Below are 22,418 nucleotides of genomic sequence, written 5' to 3'. Positions count from 1 at the left end.
GATTTCTCCCCGGGCCTCCACTGAAAATGGACATGTATCCAATTGGACTAGCCCGGTCAACAAATGTAAAATAAAATAAAATAAAATACGCCTGAAAGCATGCAAAATCCTGTGCCTGATCATGAGCTCATCCATCAATAGCATCCTTAACCTCAGAAAACTCGACCACCCTCCCTACTTCTAATAGCGGACTTCCTCAGTGTGTTTGCAGTACAAGCGGCCAGTACCCCAAAACAGTTTTTTCAGACTACCGGAAAGAACACTTAACTGAAAATACTTATCCACTGACCTTCTATTGTTTTTTTGCACTCTTAATTCACATTACGCATGCAAGACATCCTCACCAACTGTTTAATAATAACCTCAGAATATAAACAATGAAACTGAACCTTGATCTTGTTTTTCATTTATACTGACTCTTGAATGCTATTACAATGCCTAATTCCCTTATCCCTGAAGTAAATAATACATCTACTTCTTGTATTGTCAAATATTTCTGTTGATGATACCAGCCAGCAAAATAGACTTGGTATTTTATTTAACTACATACATAGCCTTCTGTTATTAAGTCATTGGGTAGTTGCTGAGTCTTTTGGCTTTTCCCGGTTATGGGGTCACCACAGCAGAACTCTGGTTCGCTAATGATTGGTAGTAGATTTTCATGTGCTGAGTTGCCAGCCCTGACGCACAACCTTCAACGAAGGTATGCCCATTCATGCATGTCTCCACATAGAAGACACTCTAGCTGAGAATCGAACAGGAAAACGTCTTACTGTCAGGTGACAATGCTACTGCAGCACCACCACCGCAGTATTATTAAGTCAATGGGTACATCTTATATTAAGTCAATGGGAACATCTTATAATTACCTATTTGTTAATACAATTATTACAATAATATTTGACTCTGAAGTCTGCATTAATAATAGCACCTTATGGGTCTCCATGCCTTGTGAACTGAATGGATCATCTTCTGCTCATGGCATTTTTATTATTTTTATTATATTATTTTTGTTATTGTGACCATTAGCTGTGCCAGTGGGGAGCCTTATTAGGGATCTGGAGAGAGAGAGGGAGAAACCATCCCCAGACTGACTGTGATCTCTGTGTGCTCTGAAGGGTAATTGCACTTTACTGTTTGTGTACTTGTAATCTTCCCATTGTGTACATCCCTCACTGTTGCCAGTGGTGAGGATTGAGGTTCCTTGATTACTGGGCCAATGCAGGGACGTCACAGTGGAGTCGCTCAAATGTTGTCCTGCTTGACCAGCCTTGAGGTATATTTATTTCTGATGTAAAATTGAGACACCTCCACTTTTTAGTCTCTTTCTCTGTAGTAGCTCTTCTAAATGTGTGGAAAGCATTATAACCTTGCACATTTGGTGTGCTTTAAACCATGTTTCAATGACCACACAGACATCAGCATTCTCAAGCTTGAAGAGAGTTACTAGGGACATCAGTGTGTTTCACAATGGAGTCTCCAGTGACCAGAATGTTGGATTGTGTGGTGGCTTGCCTTATCAGTTTAGATGTAGAGGCCCCATGAGATGTTAGTGTATGTGTTGATGTGGTGTTGCTTTGAAAGAGTACATTTGGGGTTGCTGATGGTGTTTGTTATGTGTAGTTCATCTAGGAGGTCTTTGTGGTTTAGGAAGGTTGCATTTAAATGCCTCAGCATATATGGGACTATATGTCTGATTTGAATTTTGTGTGATGAGTGCAACTTAAGTACTACTGGAACCCTTATTGATATTAGGAGTGCTTTTATGTGAGAGCTTTGCCTTTAGTGACATTGTGTAAATATATCTTACACATACCATATCAGTGTGTTTGAGAATTAATTGATTGTCAGTAAACATGAGGCAATTTCTACATAGCCTCAGGATGCCCATATACACCAAGTTGGTAATGGAGATAGTGGAAAAGTTCATATCGATGGCAACAAACCCTTTTTTTATTTATTAGATAGTTGGAGTGAGAATATAAAGTAATGTCAGGAGTATTAATCTATCTACTGGGAGGGAGTTAAAAGCTTTTTCCTAGATCTGAGACAGAAGGTAATATCTTCCAGGCTCAACCTTTACCACAGTATTAGGATAATTTTCTCAGCTTTAGCCACGTTTATTAAGCTTCCTAGTACAAAATGCAAATTTGGCTTTCTAGCTTCTCTGTTAAGATAAACAGTTTGTAATTAGCTTAGTACATCCGCATAAGTCCTTTCCAAGGTTTACAAAAGGATTTTCTACTCTTCCTCTCACTACTTTGGAGAAATGTTGTAATTCTTTAAACCGTTTAATTTAGTAGACCTTATCACCAAAATAGTGGTTACCATATTGTGGAATAAAGTCACATTACCTTAAATGTTTCATATGCTTTAATAAGTTATCAAAATTTCACAAACACAGCAACAGTAAGTAAAACAGTGTGCACAGCTTTATACCTTAAAAGTTTCTATTTGTAGAATGTTCAATTCAGAGAAAATGAAATCAGGAGGGAAGTATTTTAAGTTGAAAACTAGCTTACTTTTTAAATTGGGAATACAATTTAAAATGTACTAGCTAAGGATCAATATGCCTGAATGCCAAAGATACCACATAGGTGTACTTGAAATGTTTTACATCCCAGACTTCCTTTGAAAATGTGCTTGCCTCAAACTGACTTCCTTTTCTCCAAAACATTAATGTATTCATTACTTAATAACATAATAGTGCAATGACAGGTGAGGAAACATACCATTTACAACAGTAACAGTAATAGTAGAGGAAATGGGAGCCAGAGTACAGTGCTCTCAGAAGAGAATAGTAAAACAATTACAATTACAGTGTACAATTCAAAGTGAAAAAGTATAAAGCATAATATTTGAAACCGATATAATACAAAAGCCCACAGTGAGATAAGATCAGTGTAAACGTAACTGTATTTAAGAGCTAGCTTCTGCAAGGTTATGAGAAACAGTTTCAGTCAGGCCTGCTTTGTAAACAACTTATCACTTTTCACCTAAAATAATTGTTAAACACATAATATAAACCCCATCACAAGACATGCGTCATTATTCTTATATTATTTCATTAAGTATATAGATGGCTCTTCTATAAAAATGTGGACATTTGTAAAAATATTTACTCATGCAAGTTCTTTGCCTCCCCTGTCAACTCTATACAATTTGGTGAGTTGAGGGTGGGGATCTGAGATTTTGCATGGGTTAATGCCTAATTGCTTAAGATTGAAATATGTTTTTTTCTAGGTTGTCTCCTGCTGTAGCCTCCATTACATTCAGTCCCAGTGGTACTGGCCTGTTCATTCACTCTGTCACATATTATTGCCCTTATCTATCAGGATCAGAAAGTTTTTTCAAACATTCCCAACTCCCTTCTCATTAAACATAGTACCTGATGGATTTACTACCAAAGTAAGGCCTTCAGTCCAGACCCACTGTTGTTTGTGCATTTTCTAACATGCACACCAGCTCCCAACTATAGTGCTATGTAATTCTGTACAGGTCAGAGAACTGGTCATATCCATTGTGCTGCTACTTATTCATCTAGCCTCCACCAGATGCCAGTCTTAAAACTGGCCAGTGCACCTTCCTCTTCTCAGGATGGGCAGACTTTTTTCCAGTTATTGGTCTCACCAGTCAAACATGACTTAGCAGGGCATAAATGAGCACTTTATCATTTTTTTCACATAGCTGACACAAACATATCTCTAATAGTTAGTGTATAGTTCCAGTCTGAACCCTCTGTCCACTTCCAGACTGGCCAGATGTGGTGAGTTATTTGTGCTAGCACTCCTTTTCCAGATATGTGTCAGCACAGCACTGTATAACATGTCATTCTGTGGTACAGACAGAGGTTAAAACAGAATGTTATGTACAATTAAACTGGGGAAACTTTTTCAAATAATGTTTAAGGAATGCTTATATTAGACCGCTTTAATGAGATTTAGGTTTGTAAGCTCTTGTATTCTGGGAATTGATGCTGGATGTTTTATACAAATTAGTAGACAGCTTGGTACAACACAATACACACACACACACACACATATATAGATAGATAGATATGGGTCTACTTCAGAAGACTGATGACAAACCAAAAGATTGAATCCCAAAATACTGAAAACTTAAAGTACTGAAATATGAATTGATAAGATGATGTCAGATGAAGTCTGTATTGCCTATACAGTTATAGACCAATGAAAATGTCTAGAGGAATAAGAGCGAAAATGTGTAAAAGCTTTACTAATACAAGTAGACTTCACTGATGCAAATGCTGAAGTTCTAAAACTATATGATAGATGTGTTTTTTTAACAACAAACACATAATGAAAACTGTAGCTTACATTCTTAATTTTTTTATCTGCAGATATTGATGAGTGCCGTCAGACTCCTCGTCCCTGTACCAATGGGGCATGTGAAAACACACCTGGAAGTTTTATTTGTCGATGTCTGTCAGGGTTCCAACTTGACTCACAAACAACAACTTGTGCTGGTAAGGAATTTGTATTTTTAGTACGATATTCTTCTGTTGATGGAAAATTGTTTCATTAATCTACATCTACAAGGAATTGACTGGAGCTGTTTAAAATGTATCAGTAACATTGCTTCTTTTTTTGTATACACCTGGCTCTATTAGTAGAATATTGAGTGACTATAGTTGTATACACCTGGCAGTAGCAGACGCATATTGGGTGACTATAGTTGTTTTATACACCTGGCTTTAGTAGTAGTATATTGAGTTAATATAGTTGTATACACCGGGCTGTAGTAGTAGTAGTATATTGACTGACTATAGTTGTTGTACACACCTGGCTGTAGTAGTAGTATATTGAGTGACAATAGTTGTATACTGAGTGACTATAGTTGTATACACCTGGCTGTAGTAGAAGTATATTGAGTTACTATAGTTGTCGCATACACCAGGCTGTAGTAGTTGTATATTGAATGACTATAGTTGTTGAATACACCTGGCTGTAGTAATAGTATATTGAGTGACTATAGTTGTTGTATACACCTGGCAGTAGTAGTATATTGAGCGACTATTGTTGTTGTTTACACCTGGCTGTAGTAGTAGTATATTGAGTGACTATAGTTGTTGTATACACCTGGTAGTAGTAGTAGTAGTATATTGAGTTAATATAGTTGTTGTATACACCTGGCAATAGTAGTAGTAGGCTATTGGGTGCCTACAGTTGTTGCATACACCTGGTTGTATTAGTAGTATATTGAGTGATTATAGTTGCTGAATACACCTGGCAGTAGTAGTATATTGAGTGACTATAGTTGCTGTATACACCTAGCAGTAGTAGAAGTATATTGAGTGACTATAGTTGTTGTATACACCTAGCTGTAGTAGTAATATATTGAGTGACTATAGTTAATGTACACACCTGGCATTAGTAGTAGTATATTGGATGACTATATTTGTTGGATACACCAGGCAGTAGTAGTAGTATATTGATTGACTATAGTTGTATACACCTGGCTTCAATAGTCGTATATTGAGTGACTATAATTGTTGTATACACCTGGCTGTAGTAGTAGTATATTGAGTGACTACAGTTGTTGTATACACCTGGCTGTAGTAGTAGTATATTGAGTGACTGTGGTAATTGTATACACCTGGCAGTAGTAGTACTATAGTGAGTGACTATAGTTGCTGTATACACCTGGTTGTAGTAGTAGTAGTATATTGAGTGGCTATAGTTGTTTTATACACCTGGCTGTAATAGTAGTATATTGAGTGACTATAGTTGTTGTATACACCTGGCAGTAGAACTAGCATATAGAGTGACTACAGTTGTATACACCTGGCTGTAGTAGTAGAATATTGAGTGACTATAGTTGTATACACCTGGCTGTAGTAATAGTATATTAAGTAACTATATTTATTGTATACACCTGGCTGTAGTAGTAGTATATTGACTGACTACAGTGCTGAATACACCTGGCTGTAGTAGTAGTATATTAAGTGACTATATTTCTTGTATACACCTGGCAGTAGTAGTTTATTGAGTTCCTATTTTTGTTTTATACATCTGGTTGTAGTAGTAGTATATTGAGTAACTATATTTGTTGTATACACCTGGCTGTAGTAGTAGTATATTGAGTGACTTTAGTTGTTGTATACGACTGTCTGTAGTAGTCGTATATTGAGTGACTATAGTGTTCTATACACCTGGCTGTAGTAGGAGTATATTGGGTGACTACAGTTGTTGTATCCACCTGGCTGTAGTAGTAGAATATTGAGTGACTATAGTTGTTGTATACACTTGGCAGTAGTAGTACTATAGTGAGTGACTATAGTTGTTGTATACACCTGGCTGTAGTAGTAGTATACTGAGTGACTATAGTTATTGTATACACCTGGCAGTAGTAATGATATATTGAGTGACTATAGTTCTTGTATACACTTGGCAATAGTGGTATATTGAGTGACTATATTGTTTGTTTACACCTGGCTGTACTAGTAGTTTATTGAGCGACTATGGTTGTTGTATTCACCTGACTGTAGTAGCAGTATATTGAGTGACTATAGTTGTTGTGTATACCTGGCTATAGTAGTGGTATATTGAGTGACTATAGTTGTTGCATAAACCTGGCTGTTGTTGTGGTATATTGAGTGACTATAGTTGTTGTATACAGCTGGCTGTTGTAGTAGTATATTGAGTGACTATAGTTGTTGTATACACCTGGCTGTAGTAATAGTATATTGAGTGACTTTAGTTCATAGGTTCATAGGTTCATAGGTTTATACTAGGCTATCTGGCCTAAGGCATTTATAAGCCTAGCCCAAAGTTTTGTGGCTTACACCACCCCTTATGTTAAAAAATACTGTGCCCATTAGTTTGTTGTGCCTCTGTCCAACAGTGACACAGAGATGATTCCTGGGGTAAACCTATGATCTCCCATCCACCGGTCAAGATTTCTCTTGAACAGAGCCAGCGAGGTGCTCTGCCTCACATGGACCAGGATTTTATTCCACAGCATAGGGAGTCTCTGGGTGACAAATCTATCCCTCCAGCATGTCCTATTTATATCCGTGCTAAGGTTTAAGTCGCTTGCTCTAGTGGATCTGGTAGATTTGGATTTTTGAGGTGGAGCATGTCCATTAATTCGGGTTGGACATGGCCTTGTATGTCAGGCACAGGTCACCTCTGAGCAGACGGTATGCGACTGAATAGAGCTGGAGTTTCTTCAGTCTGGCAGCATATGACAGATTTTGGAGTCCCTTTATCCTTTTGGTGAGGAACTTTTGGGGTCTCTCCAATTGCTGCAGGTGTCGGGTGAGATACATCCCGAATGGGGCATTGTACTCTATCATTGGTCTGATAAGTGAAGAGTACAGGGGAACAATGACCTCACTTGATCTGGATGTGAATCCTTCATGATCAGGTGGGCAATGTAGAAGGTCTTTCTAACCACTGTAGCAATGTGAGTGTCAAAAGAAAGGCCACTGTCAACCTGGGTCCCCAGGTCCCTGATAACCTCTTCTGTGCTTAGTGGATTGCCACCTATATGGTAGCTTGGGGTTACCTTGTTTTTCCCGAAGGGTATAACTATACATTTTTTGGCATTTAACTTCAGGCCATGGCTCTGGCACCAGCTATCAGTTTCCGTGAGACCCCTCTGAAGGATATCTGTGTCCGATGTACTTTCCACTATGGCGCCCAGTTTGCAGTCATCTGCAAACTTTGTCAGCCATAGTCCTCCTATGTTTGCCTGTACTTCTGAGAAGTAGGTGCCGAACAACAGGGGGCCAAGGACTGAGCCCTGTGGGACACCACTTGTGACTGGCTTGGAGTCTGACATGGTGCCAGCAACTCTAACCCTGTGGGTTCTGTCCTTTAGCCAGTTTGCAACCCATCTTGTGACATATGGGTTTACATTTAAGCTGGTAAGTTTCTCTATAATACCTGAGTGGGGTATTGTGTCGAAAGCTTTTGCAAGGTCAAGGTAGGCTGTATGGACTGCCTTTCCCTCATCAATGGCCTTGGTGACTGTTTCGAAGAAGTCGACCAAGTTCAAAAGGCATGATCTGCCCTTGACAAAGCCAAACTGGGTCGGGTCCAATGTCTGCAAGTCCCCTATGTCTTTGTTTATGAGTTCCATTATGATCCTCTCCATAGCTTTGCAGACCAGGCTTGTTAAGCTTATGGGGCGGTAATTACCAGGGTCCGTAGAGGCACTGCCTTTGTGGAGTGGGACCACAGTTGCCGTCGCCACTCCTTGGGCATGCATCCTGTGGTAAGGCTAAGATTAAACAGCTGCCTTATGTGCGGGTTTAGTTCCTCATTGAGTTCGTGTAGCACACAGCCGGGGACACCATCCGGTCCCATTGATGCTGTGTTTTTAGCTTTAGAGAGAGCAGCTTTCACGTGCGCATTTGAGATGTCTGGGAGGCTACACTCCGCTGGGATAGTTATCTCTCCTTTTGGGCGCGGAGCGGGGCCTGAAGTTTGCACTGAACCTGTCTGCCAGTACGTTGGCAATGTCTGTGGGTTCAGTGATTTTTGTATCTTTTTGGACTAATTCTGAGCATATCTGGGAGTTTCCACCCAGGTTTCTAACATAGCTGAAGAAGGCCTTATGATTGTCTTTTGAATCTATGGCAATTTTTCTCTCAAAGTTGGCCTTGGATGATTTTATGAGTGCTCATATTTTTTTACTAATAATGATCAAGGGTGTCTTCTCTTTTATGGATTTTGCTCTGTCATGTAACAGCTTTCTTCTCTTATTGTAAAGCTTGTTTATGGCTGGGGTCCACCAGACTGGACGTTTGCCCTTGGTGGAAAGAGTCTTGGTTTTATTAGGGATTGCCTGATCCATGCAGTCCTGGAGGTGTTCGTAGAAGGCATTTGTAAGGGCTTCCGCAGCTTGGGTTGTGGTTTCCACTGGCTCGGGGGCCTTGAAGGATACCACACCAGTCTTGAGTAGTGTGAAGTTTGCTTTAGAGAAGTTCTTCACTGTGGTCTTTTTTGTTTGGGGTGGGGCTGGATGTGGATTTCCAGTGAGATTAGTTTGTGATCTGATCTCACCAATGAGGGATATACTTCCGGTGTGGAGCATTTTGTCCCCATGTTTGTGATGATGAGATCTAGTATATTTTCTCCTCTTGTGGGAACGGTGACTAGTTGTTCCATGGCATTTGAATTTATGAACTCCAGGAACCTTTGGGCTAGAAAGTTGGGGCTTGAGTAATGTTCCCAGTCTATATTCGGGTAGTTGAAGTCACCCAATATAATGGTGTTTGGAGATACATTTATACCCTCCAGTGTCTTCAGGAAGGCTGTGTGGGGTTCCTGAGTTTGAGAGGGTGGCCTGTAGCATGCTACAAATTGTAGAGCAGTTTTGCCAATGGTTAATTGCACCTGGATGGTTTCCGATGCTTCGTGCATTGCCACCAACCTGGAGGTGTGGGTATCCTTGATGAATATGGATACACCCCCTTACTTTATACACCTGCCAGTAGTAGTAGTATATTGAGTCACTATAGTTGTATAAACTTGGCAGTAGAAGTAGTATATTTAGTGTCTATATTTGTTGTGTACTCCTGGTTGTAGTAGTAGTATATTGAGTGACTATAGTTGTTGTATACACCTGGCAGTTGTAGTAGTATATTGACTGACTATAGTTGTATGCACCTGGCAGTAGTAGTAGTATATTGAGTGACTATAGTTGCTGTATACACCTGACTGTAGTAGTAGTATATTGAGTGACTATAGTTCTATACTCCATACTGTAGTAGTAGTATATTGAGTGACTATAGTTATATACACCTGGCTGTAGAAGTAGTATATTGAGTGACTATAGTTGTTGTATACACCTGGCAGTAGAAATATATTGAGTGACTACAGTTGTTCTAAACACCAGGCTGCAGTAATAGTATATTGAGTGACTATAGTTGTTGTATACACTTGTCAGTAGTAGTAGTATATTGAATGACTATAGTTGTATATACCGGGCAGGTGTAGTTATATATTGAGTGACTATAGTTGTTGTATACACCTGGCAAAAGTAGGAGTATATTGAGGGAATATAGTTGTCGTATACCCCTGGCAGTAGTAGTAGTATATTGAGTGACTATAGTTGTACACACCTGGCACTAGTAGTAGTATATTGAGTGACTATAGTTGTATACACCTGGCTGTAGTTGTAGTATATTGAGTGAATATAGTTGTATACACCTGGCTGTAGTAGTAGTATATTGAGTGACTATAGTTGTTGTATACACCTAGCTGTAGTAGTATGTTGAGTCACTATAGTAGTTTTATACACCTGGCTGTAGTAGCAGCATATTGAGTGACTATAGCTGTTGTATACATGTGACAGTAGTAGTAGCATACTTAGTGAGTATAGTTGTTGTATACACCTGGCTGTAGTAGTACACAAAGTGCATTTTCCCTTAAGTGCACACAGAGATCACAGGCAGTCTGGGACTGGTTTCTCTCTCTTTCTCCAGATCCCCACTGAGACTCTCCACTGGCAAGCTATAGAGTTGAGTCCTTAGCTAGGTTTCCAAGCCAAGTTCTCCCAACAATCTATGTCCAACCAGTGCTTCATGTCCCTGCCCCGGTAGCTCACACACACACACACACACACACACACACACACACACACACACACACACAAACACACACCTGGAAAAGGCTGTCACAGGTTTATGAGCTGTGCCCCCTTCTGCCCAGAATGTAAGATAGTTATTACTGCCACCAGAACCCCTTATCATCTACTTTAAGGCCCTTAACAAAGGGTGTCCAATCCTACTGTGTAATGTTGCTATTAATCCAAATGGTAGTCTAACCAAGAGCAAGGCTATTTAGGAGTGGCCTGTACAGTGTCACCATATAGATATGTAAGTATATTAAGAGCTTAAATATCTCTAAACAGACCAGCCACAATTAAAAGGTTTAAATATATTTATAATAAATAATAAAAGAACAAAACAATACTCAGTAAGTAATCAGTTAAGTCAGAGTTCAAAATCACCAGAAATCCTTAAACCAACATTGCAGGATAGTCTCAAATAAAGACAACATCTAACCTATACTTAATTATATTCCTATCCAAATTTAAAAGCATTGCTATGCCCTAAAAACTTACAGCAAGGCAAATGCAGAAGATGATGAGTGGATGTTTCTAAGTCCAAGACAAGATACAAAATGCCCAGTCTCTCTCAGAGAGAGTTCTTAAATTAATATCAAATATTACTGCTGGGTTAGCTTGGATGACATCACTTTTTCACCTGACTTTCAGTTTCCAAGCTAAACCCCCATTGTCAGAAACTAACCAAATTTGGCAGCTCTCTGTGAAAAATATATATCTCTCAGATGTTTGCAGATCTTAGAAGTCATAAAACAATACAAGACTTCTACATCTTAAATCTAGTAATTACTTCTCTTTCAAGACATTACAAAAAAATTCTAGCTATAGACATTGTGTCTATTACTGTACTGAAACTGAGAGATAACATCTTCTGTTTATGGGCCCAGTCATTATTTATTTATTTATTTAACATTTGTTAACCAGGAAAGTCAAACTTGGAACAAAGCCAATTTTCAGCGGAGGCCCAGGGAGAAACGCTCCAGACGCATGTCTTGCTAACATGGGAGGAAATTGGAACACCCAGAGGAAACCCACATGAATGCAGGGATGACATGAAGATACCACACAGAAGGCACCCCAGCTGAGAATTGAACTGGAGAACCTCTTGCTGTGAGGTGACAATGCTACCACTGCACCATCCAAAAACAATTTAATTTCAACTATTTTCTCTGAATTTTTTCAAGTTAACCTCCTGTGTTCCATTTTCCATTAAACTTGTACATAAACATTCATAATAGTGCAGGTACATTTCTGTTCTATTCCAATAGGGCAAGCTTTGGTTACATTTTGGCTCAGCACTTTATACACAGTAGTAAATAAATCATATCAATATTCACAAATGACATAGAATTATTTACAAAATTCCTGATAACTGGGCTGGCAGTGTGACATCTTGAATAACTGCAAAGTCAAGTTTTGTTGAATATATATTACAATACCTCTACTGTGAAATGATAAAATTTGTTTACTGTAAAAATGAATGTACAGCAACATTTGCATAATCAATCCCAGCTCCAAATTTTGTTGCAACTCACTGTCAAACAACTGATGGTTGTGGGTGTAGGAACACTGTTCTACCAGCATTAGACCATCTGAATAGGACAATTCTTATGTTTCATGCTTCTTTTATGGCTAATGTGATTCCTCATAATGGAATAATTAATGTGAAATATAGTAATTTCTTCAGATGCCTCTGTTTCTTTCTGTATTCCATATTATCACAACTACAAACAAAAAAAAGTTCATTCTTTTATTAAAAACTATGCCTTAAACTGCACTTTTTGACTCCATAAATCTTTATTCTGAGGTCAGTACTGACTCTTTCCCCCTGCTGCACAGTAAGATTCCTTTCTGATCTGCCTATATAAAAGCTTTGTTTATATTGTATTTCTTGAAGCTGTTCCAGAGCAGGTGGCTTTAGTGTCAGGCACCAGTAAAGCTGGTAATTGATTAAGGAATCTAGCCATTTACAAGTAGGTTGAATATACTGAAAAATATCACAGATGGGTATTACCATTGGCAAAACTAGACAGTCAGATGGGTGAGCACATTTAAGTATTTGGTTTTTCACACATTGAACTTATACATTCCCCTTGTCCATTGAATCAAGGGTACCTGGGACTCAGGACACCATGTCCAAGTTACCCCACTGATTATGATAATTACAAAACTCCTGCTTTTCAAAGAGAAGACCATTATTTGGCACTCTCTCTACTGGAATTTCTTATCTTGCAAATAATTTTCAAAACATTACAAACACTTTGGTGTGTAATGCTATGTAGCTACACAATCTCTGGAAACTGAGTAGCAGTCTATTGAAAATTTGAGTCTTTGTGCTGAAATTGTTTGCTCCTGCTTTTTTCTCATGTAACAATGAAATATTATCAGGTTTCATCATCATTTCCTAATTCTGATTTCTAAACATGCTAGATGCTTCAGTTTTGAACCATCTATTAGATTTGTTGGTATACATCCCAGGTCAGTGTAAGGCCCTTATTTATACTTGTTCATGCCTAGATATGATTCATGAATTTGCTTGATTGTGTTTCTGTAGCCCTAAGTAGAAGTAATCATTCTGTCCTTTAAACAGTAATTCCTGAAAGCATAAAAGCTCGCCTCTGAAGGAAATGTAAGGTCTAATTATATGAAGTGGCTTATACTTATCAAGACAGTAACTACAATTTACAGTAACCGTGTACACATTTTTAAGCTCTTGTAGCTTCTCAGTAGACTGTGGCAGTTGAGAAACAATCTACAATACTTCAAGACCTTTGTAGTGGGAACATATTTATGCAGGTTCAAATCCCATCACTACTTAAAGAATATATAATTTTACCAAGATATTTAATCTGAGCTATATGTCATATAACACATGACAAGCTACTGTAGGTGGTATCTGAAAAGAGTATTGCATGCTAACTGAACATATTTATTATTACTTATTCACTAGAATTCTATAACCTTCAAAGTCTCAGCCTAATTCTTTATGGCAACTGTAGTAATATTTGTAAAAAAAGTACAGTCTGTGTCCCAGATTTAGATAGCAAAAGGTCCGTGGGCCTTAGTGCTAGAAAGAATAATGTGCTGTGACAGCTGTTTTTTTTTTTTTTTTCATGCAAGTATTCTAATTCATGTACAAAACTAAATTCCTAGTATTGCTGAGTAAGTTTATATTCAAAAATGATAACATTTACTTCAAGATTTAATTGTTATATTCTAATCTAATATTAATGTGTTATATGATTGTGTGATCACCTGTAAGCAATGCATTTTTGATTTTTACTGTACAGATAAATATATCAGAAATGAAAATTAGGGGTCTGATGAGTTTCCTAATGTTTTTAATAACTATATGTGCATACATAGGTGTGTACTGTTTAATGTTTCTTAGACACAGATTTCAATGTTTAATGCTGCAAGGCCATATGTGTCATCACATATTGTTTTGTTTAATTCTGTACGTAGACTGGCATGCATTTCTTTTTCTTAAGATAAAAGTATTACTATCATAGAGTTCATTTAAAGGGTTAAACCATTGTCATCCAAGACAAGGGACAAACTGTCCAAAGTAAAAAAAAAATCTGATGCAAGAAAATAGTTGCTATGAAATGTTAGTAATCTTTTAGAAAAAAATGAGTATTCTATTAGAATTAACTGCAATCGCTGTAATACACATGTAAATGGTAGCTCTTGAGATAAAAAGAAATCCAGCTTGTTAAAATATGTAATAAAATTTGAAAGGTTCAGGAATGTTCTTTGAAACTGCTAATCAGTTTTGGGATGATACTTCTCTGTTTGTAAAAACTGCTTTCAAAATATGTGAATTTTAAAGAATGGTTAAAATGATGTTCACATTGCTATAGGTCATTTGAAACATTGTTAGAGAAATAAAATGTCATGTGCCTTTCTCATACTGTCAGTGTTAATATTGTATCCATGACACCTTTCTCAAACAATGCTTGATGTACATATTCCCTATACACTGTATAAAGTTGGATGCGTTAGTTTGTATGTAACTTGTGGGACATATTTTTGAAGCTGTAACAACTTGTGCAGTTACAGATGCTTTATATAAAGAAAATATTCCAAGTATTTTATTTTCTGATTGTAAATACGACTCTTACTAAGATTAGTCATGACATTTCTGATGGTCAAAGCTTAAAGCTAAAATCCTCTTGAGCTAAGCATGTGCTTGAGTATTCATTAATGCTTTTCACCCATAAAGTAGCATCCTACCTTCCTGCAATAACACTGCACTAAATGCTCCCTGCAAAAGTAATAGGTTTAGTACATCACAGAATATGAGTGTAGGTGCTATAGTAGACACATGTCCAAACATTTCAAAGCTTCTCTTTCTCCATCGATCAAACCCATATCATGCTGGAGTAGATTCATGAATGCCTGAATTGGACAAGTCAGAATAAACTTGGTAAAATACTGTAACATGCTTAAATACGTAAAATAGTATTTATACATTTGCTTGTTTATGAATGCTTTCAATTTGTCAGCTTCACGAGTTAAGTTCTTGTGAAGAAAAATATAGCCTGAATAGTTGTGACATTGTACAAATATGGCATTTGAAGTTATTCAGCCTTTTAAGCCTTTCTATTTCAGCCTATTAGTTTTACTAGACATTCATCATGTTTGTTTTGTAGCATGCCCTGACTAAAATTAAATTGCTATTGATGGTTGTACCATCTACTCCTTCTCCTAGTACTGATAAGCATGCCTGCCACATATAAGACTACATGTGACAGCACCAGAAATGTATATTTATGAAGTATAATGAATGTACACAGTTTAGAACTGTGACCAAAAGGGCTTAACTGGCACCCCACTACTCCAGTCCCAACACAGTTTAAATAAGGCAAGTTGTTAATTGAAATTACCCATTAACACTTACGTGGTGAAAAAATAAAATAAATTTAATAAATCATTTGATTTAATGAACCATGTTGAAGAATATTTTACAAAAAAATCTCTTTAACCCTTTCCAAAAAAACATGAAAAATATTGGGTGTTCACTCTGAAAATGCAAATAAGCATTGCAAATTGATAGTGTCTTTGTTGTATTGAAATGTAAACTCTAAATATTCCATACCACCAATGACTTACGTGGTGAAAACCTAATTATCCAATTAAACTTTCTCAGTCAAAAGGTTTCATTCATGCTGGATTCCTTTGTGGATATGCTTCTTAAATGTGTTCATGTTCTTACTCTATCTTTTCAGTCCTACCAAATTTACAGCTCAGGTCTTTTGGTGTACATCTTCTTACAGTCTTTTTCAGTTAAGTAGTGATTGTGTATACACATGAATTATTTTAATTATCTTGGGCTCTTTATAAGCAATGCCTCTTGGGATATTTAAGTTCCTAAGAGCATAAATTAAGTGTTCAAGCTTTATGGTTTTCAAGGAACACTACCTGTACTTATTCGATCAAACACTATAACTCTCGCCCAATCATCCAAAGACATTTTAAATTCCACTAGACTATTTATACCTCTGATATATTCAGGTAATTTATTCCATGATTGTGCCATCCTGTGTGTTAAATAACAAGTTGTATTCCTTTTATTACATAACTCTACACAGACCTTTAAATTATGATGTTTATATGTATTTGGATTATTATATATGTTCAAACCCAAGAAAGACTGAAGAAAAGAGTCATTAAAAATCTTATAAGCACATGTAAGTCAACCCCTAATATATCAGTAAAGGAGGGTGTAAAGATCCACTGGAACACATTCAACCTTACAGCATAACTGCTTAATGTCAGCAATTATTTTTGTAAATTTATAATGTACTAACTATATACAATTCAGCTGTTAATTAAGAGTACAGAACACAATATTGTATTCCAAAATTGATCTGATGCATATCTTGAGTAAATTTTCTAATGTTGTAACCTTGTCATTGTAAAGTGTTTGACAATCTTTCTGTCTCAAGACCTTCTTAAAATGGCTTTCACATAATTTTCAAAACAACAAAAAAAATAATCAATTAGTATACCAAGATTCTTATATTCACTAACTTCCAATAAATCAAATATAGACAATGTAATAGATTTCATTATTTTTTGTTTAGCAAAATACATATTAACACTTTTTCTCACGAAATGAAAGACTGTACCGGCCCACTTACCTAAGCAGAGTAAATGAAACCATCTTCATTATTAGCAAAAAATCAATTTTACAATTTATAATAATTGCCATACTTAACCAATCAACAGTGATCATTGAGTAGAATAGAGGCAAAAGTGCTATTAAACAACAAAGGCCTGAACTTAACAGCTTTAGGAACACCTGATCTCACCAGTTCTGGATCTGTCGTTTTTTTCCCTTGAATCATTACATTTTCAGAACCTCTGAGCCAGCAATTAATCCATCTATATCAATACTGATTAACCTTATATTGCTCCAAAGGCAAATCAGTACTGTTAAATGAGGAAACAGTCAGCGCACAGCATAAGCCACTGGCTGGCACAGTCAGCTGCAAGCAGTGGTCAGACAAAGCGCTAAGGGCAATGGAGACCAGGCTGAAAACCTGTAAGTTTACTGAAGAGACAGTACAACAGTCCAAGGAATTACTCTGGACTCTAGCACCCCAAGAAGAGGATAGAATATGTGGAATTGAAGAAGAATGGCAGTGCCTCAAAACAGTATGTGTGAGGACTACCAAAAAGATATGTGGCCTAGCCACATATGGAACTAAGGTACATAAGGAAAGCTGGTGGTGGAATGCAGAAGTCCTGGAAGTGATCAAAAGAAAGGGGGAGTTCAAGAAAAAGTGGGAGACAGAAAAGACCAACCAGGCTAGGCTAGAAAGGAATACTGGTTGTCTAACAAAGAAGCCAAGAAAGCAATTGCAATAGCAAAGAACAGGTCATTGGACGCACTTTACTAGGTTTTGGAAAGTGACTCAGTAGGTGGCACAAAGAAACTATATCAGGTTGCAAGACAAATACAGAAAGATAAAAAAGATAGTCAGACACCTTTCATAAGGGATGCCAGCAACAGCCTGCTCACCAATCCACAGGACATCAAAGGCAGATGAAAAGAGTATTTCCAGAAGCTTCAGAATTAAGAAAACCCCACAAAAGATGTACCACCACAGACACAGCCTACAATGAGAGAAGAAGAGGAGCCCACCCTAGAAGAACTAAGACTAGCACTAAGGAAAATGAAGTCGTGGAAAGCAGCAGGCTCAGATGAAGTCACACCAGATATGATAAAGAAGCTGGGTAAGATAGGGGAGAAATGGCTCCTGAGGGTATTCATGGCAGTGTGGAGAGAAAGGCATATCCCAGATGACTGGAGAGTAAGCATATTCATGCCACTGTACAAGAACAAAAGGGGACATCCACAACTGTGGGCAGTTCCTATTCATGCCACTGTACAAGAACAAAAGGGGACATCCACAACTGTGGGCAGTACAGAGGCATCAAACTTGTGTCATATTGCATGAATGTTTTAATTGAACATTGGTAATTGAAAAATGGATACGCAGAGTAGTAGAAAGCAAGATGGGAGATGAGCAGTTGTAGTGCAACTGAACCGATGTTTGCAGTGAGACAGATAGTTGAGAAGAAGCTAGAGATGAGGAAGGAGTTAAACTGGGCATTCCTAGACTTGGAAAAAGCATATGACAAGGTCTCAAGAAAGCTGATTTGGGCAGTATTGTGGTACTAAAGTCACAGAAACATTGGTAGATTTAGTGCAGGCTATCTACAAGGACCTGATGATTCAAGTACAAACAGTGTTCAGTCTCACAGAGGGATTCCCAGTGGGAGTGGGTGTGTAGCAGGGTTCAGCTCTGAGCCCCCAATACTGTTCATACTGGTGATGCACTACATTAGCAAACAACTCAAAGGGTCAGATCAAGAAAGTTGCTATATGCAGATGATATGGTATTACAGGCAGAATATGAGCAACAATTTCAGCAAAGGATAGGGGAAATGGAATGCAAAACTGAAGGCACTTGGAATGAGACTAAGCACAGATAAGACAGTGGTAATGGCAGCAAATTGGGGAAATCAGAAGAAGGTGAGAATTGAGATAGAAGAGAAGATAGTGGAACAGGTTAATAACTTCAAGGGTCTGAGAGAGGTGGTTTAGGTGAAGGGAAGTCTAAATGAAGAGGCCAAAGCTAGAATCAGAGGGGTTGCAGCCAAATGGCATAGGGTCTGAGTGCAGTGAATGACAGAAACATGCCAAAGAAGCTGAAAAGTAAGATGTACAAGACAGTGGTGCAATCAGTACAGGATGGGGAAACTTGGGCACTAAAGGCAGAGCAAATGAGGAAGCTAGAGGTGATGGAAATGAAGTGCCTGAGAAGGGTGGTAGGATACACACTGTGGGACAGACAAATAAATGAAGACATAATAGCAGAAGCCAAATTAGCTCCAATTGCAGAAAAGATCAAAGAGAACAGATTACAGTGGTTCAGACAAATGTGTAGAAAATCAGAAGACAATCTGGTGAAGAACATTTGGGAGAGACTGTATAAATGTTAAGAGGAAACGAGGATGCCCAGCAAAATGTGGATGGATTCTGTGACAGAAGATCTGTGACAGGCATAAGTGTTGAAGAAGGCAGGAGTATGACATTGAATCTAGAGAGACAGTTAACATGATACCCCAACCCCACATAAAAAATGGGGAAGGGGGGGGGGTTGATGATGAGGATGGTAAGTCAAAAGCTTTGTTTAAATCCTGTGCTAATTCCCGTGTCCATAGCCCTAGAGATTTAATCATAAAAGCTTGACAAATTAGTGTAAAATGGCCTTTCGATCAAAAAACGTGAAAAATATATCAAGAAATGCAAGATTATTTTCAACTAATGCATCTCTCAAAGCATTTGAATAATATTGGTGTTAGTCTTTGTAGACAATAATTTTGTACTGACATCTTAAATGCAGGTTTAAAAGTTGGAGCAACTAACAATCATCTTCTTCTTTCGGCTTTTCCTGGTTAGGGGTCACCACAGCGGATCACCTGTTTCCATTTCTTCCTGTCCTCTGCATCTTGCTCTGTCACACCAACCACCTGCATGTCCTCTCTAACCACATCCATAAACCTTATGTTAGACCTTCATCTTTTCCTCTTACCTGGCAGCTTTATCCTTAGCATCCTTTTCCCAATATACCCAGCATCCCTCCTCAGCACATGTCCAAACCAATGCAATCTAGCCTCTCTGGCTTTGTCTCCAAACTGTCCAACCTGGGCTGACCCTCTAATATACTTATTCCTAATCCTGTCTACCCTCGTCACACCCAGTGCAAATCTTAACATCTTTAACTCTGCCACATCCAGCTCGGACTCCTGCCTTTTTGTCAGTGCCACTGTCTCCAACCCATATAATATAGCTGGTCTCACTACCCTTTTGTAGACCTTCCCTTTCACTCTTACTGGTACTCGTCTGCCACAAATCACTCCTGACACTCTTCTCCACCCACTCCACCCTGCCTGTACTCTCTTCTTCACCTCTTTTCCACACTCACTATTGCTCTGAAGTGTTGATTCCAAGTATTTAAACTCATCCACCTTCGCCAACTCTACTCCTTGCATCCTCACCATTCCTCTATCCGCCCTTTCATTCATACACACATGTTCCATCTTAGTCTGGCTTAACTTCATTCCTCTCCTGTCTAGAGCAAGAGCATATCTCCACCTCTCCAGAGTCTCCTCAACCTCTTCCCTACTCTCACTACATATCACAGTGTCATCTGCAAACATCATAGTCCATGGGGACTCCTGTCTGATCTCGTTTGTCAACCTGTCCATCACCAGTGCAAATAAGAAAGGGCTCAGAACTGATCCTTGATGTGCCCCCACCTTAAACGCATCTGTCAGTCCCACGGCAGATTGCTGTCACACTACCCTTGTACATATCCTGTACCACTCTTACATACTTCTCTGCCATTCCCGACTTCCTCATACAGTACCACAACTCCTCTCTAGGCACCCTGTCATATGCTTTCTCTAAGTCCACAAAGATGCAATGCATCTCCTTCGGACCTTCTCTGCACTTCTCCATCAACACTTTCAGAGCAAACGTCGCATCTGTAGTGCTCTTTCCTGGCATGAAACCATACTGCTGATCACTAATCATCACCTCCCTTCTTAACCTAGCTTCCAATACTCTTTCCCATAATTTCATGCTGTGACTAATCAGTTAACAATCCCTTCCAAAAAAACTTGATACATATCCATTACAAACCACAGAATTAAACACCCTAGTTAAAATACTGACTGAATAATCTTTTATATTAACTAACAAAATTACAGAAATACAATGTGGTCCACTTGATGTATCAGGTTTAATATAATTTAAGGCTCTTAATAAAATCTCTTCATTAATATTAAGACATTTTGTCTTGCGATCAGTTTTTTCTTACATGAATTTAGAAATGCACTCAATTGTATCAATGCCAAATCCAGTAAAATATTCAATAAATGTATTAGCTATCAGTTCATGATCTCTATTCATTGACCCAACTATAAAAATAGAATTAACATGATCTGTTTCATTCCTAAAAGAATTAATGCATATATAAAAATTTTAGGTATTTGTATGATCATTTGCCAACAAATTTGCATGTTTTATTTTTTCATTTCTTATATTTAACAGTAGTGCCTTACTTCTCAACTGTAACTTCCTTTTAGTAAATCTGTTTGGAAATTTATGGTAAGAACAAAAAAGCCCTCCTTTTTCTGTTATATAATATGTTCAGATTATAATTCCGCCATAGAAATCATGAATCTAGCTTTGTTTGTATGTTTGTTGTTTGTTTGCTTGTTATTTCCCTGAAATGCTAATTTCACCTAAAACGTGGCTTTTCAGAGCTTCTGTGGATCCCTAGTGATATCTGCATTGCTTACTGTACTTATTTCCTTGTTTCACTTGAAAGAAAGTTACTGTTTGTCGTCTTTGCATTTAAGTTACCTGTAACGCATTGCATTTAAGTTACCTGGCACTTGCTCACTAAAGCAATTATATAAGTCAGCACTAAAAAATTAAAAGCACTACACCCTCACAAACTCCCCTTGAGTACCTTGTTTCCCATTGGCATTTTTTTCAATTATAAAGGAATTCCCAATACTATTCTAGCATGTCCAAGGTCAGTTGTCAATCTCCTCTCCGGTCCAGCTGGTGAATCTGGGAATCTTGAGGCAATGTTACAACTGCCTCATGTACACAGACAACCCTCTCCTCTTCCCAACAAATTCCAACACATGTGAGAGATACAACCATATAGCCAAACTGGAGGCTAAGCTCTCTCAACTTAGTACTGGCGTAACCAGTCAGGAGGAGAAGGAAACCACACTCACTACAATTCCAGTCTCATATAGACCTACCACAACAGCAAACCAAACACATAAACACACAAAAACATACTCGGAGGCTCTAAATAAAAATCTGCCTAAGCAGCAGAGACCTCCAAAGCAGACACCCAAGCAACCGCTACCCCAAAACAAAACACGTGCAACACATAGCTCACAAAGCCAGTGTGCTGAACAGTCACAGCCCTTAAGGCTAAACAACACACCTGATACACTTCTAATAGGTGACTCTATTGTCAGGCACACTGACGTCCCGCTCACCAGGCTGAACAAGGAGAAGGTCACGATGTGCTGCCTGTTGGGTGCTAGGATCCGCCACATAACACAAGCACTCAGGTCACTCCAAGGAAAGTACAAATACGACTCAGTCATTGTCCATGCTGGTGTGAATGACCTGAGACATACCTCCCTGGACTACATGAAAAGAGACATAGAGGAGCTCTCTGAGCATGTAGCCCAGGCAGTATGACATC

The 22,418-nt window shown here is 38.2% G+C and overlaps 1 protein-coding gene across 1 annotated transcript in view; it reads left to right on the top strand.

The window, feature by feature from the left end:
* LOC122793921 (latent-transforming growth factor beta-binding protein 4-like) overlaps positions 1–22,418 on the top strand; it is a 2,484,519-nt gene that overhangs the window by 1,802,985 nt on the left and 659,116 nt on the right. The window contains exon 19 of the mRNA XM_044062009.1: positions 4,361–4,486. Coding sequence (XP_043917944.1) covers positions 4,361–4,486 — 126 coding nt within the window. The remainder of the gene's footprint in view (positions 1–4,360; positions 4,487–22,418) is intronic.

This window comes from Protopterus annectens, chromosome 1.part0 (genome assembly GCF_019279795.1).
Source record: "Protopterus annectens isolate FY-2018-M chromosome 1.part0, PAN1.0, whole genome shotgun sequence".
Taxonomy (NCBI): Eukaryota; Metazoa; Chordata; order Ceratodontiformes; family Protopteridae; genus Protopterus; species Protopterus annectens.
This window is presented reverse-complemented; position numbering and strand designations above follow the sequence as displayed.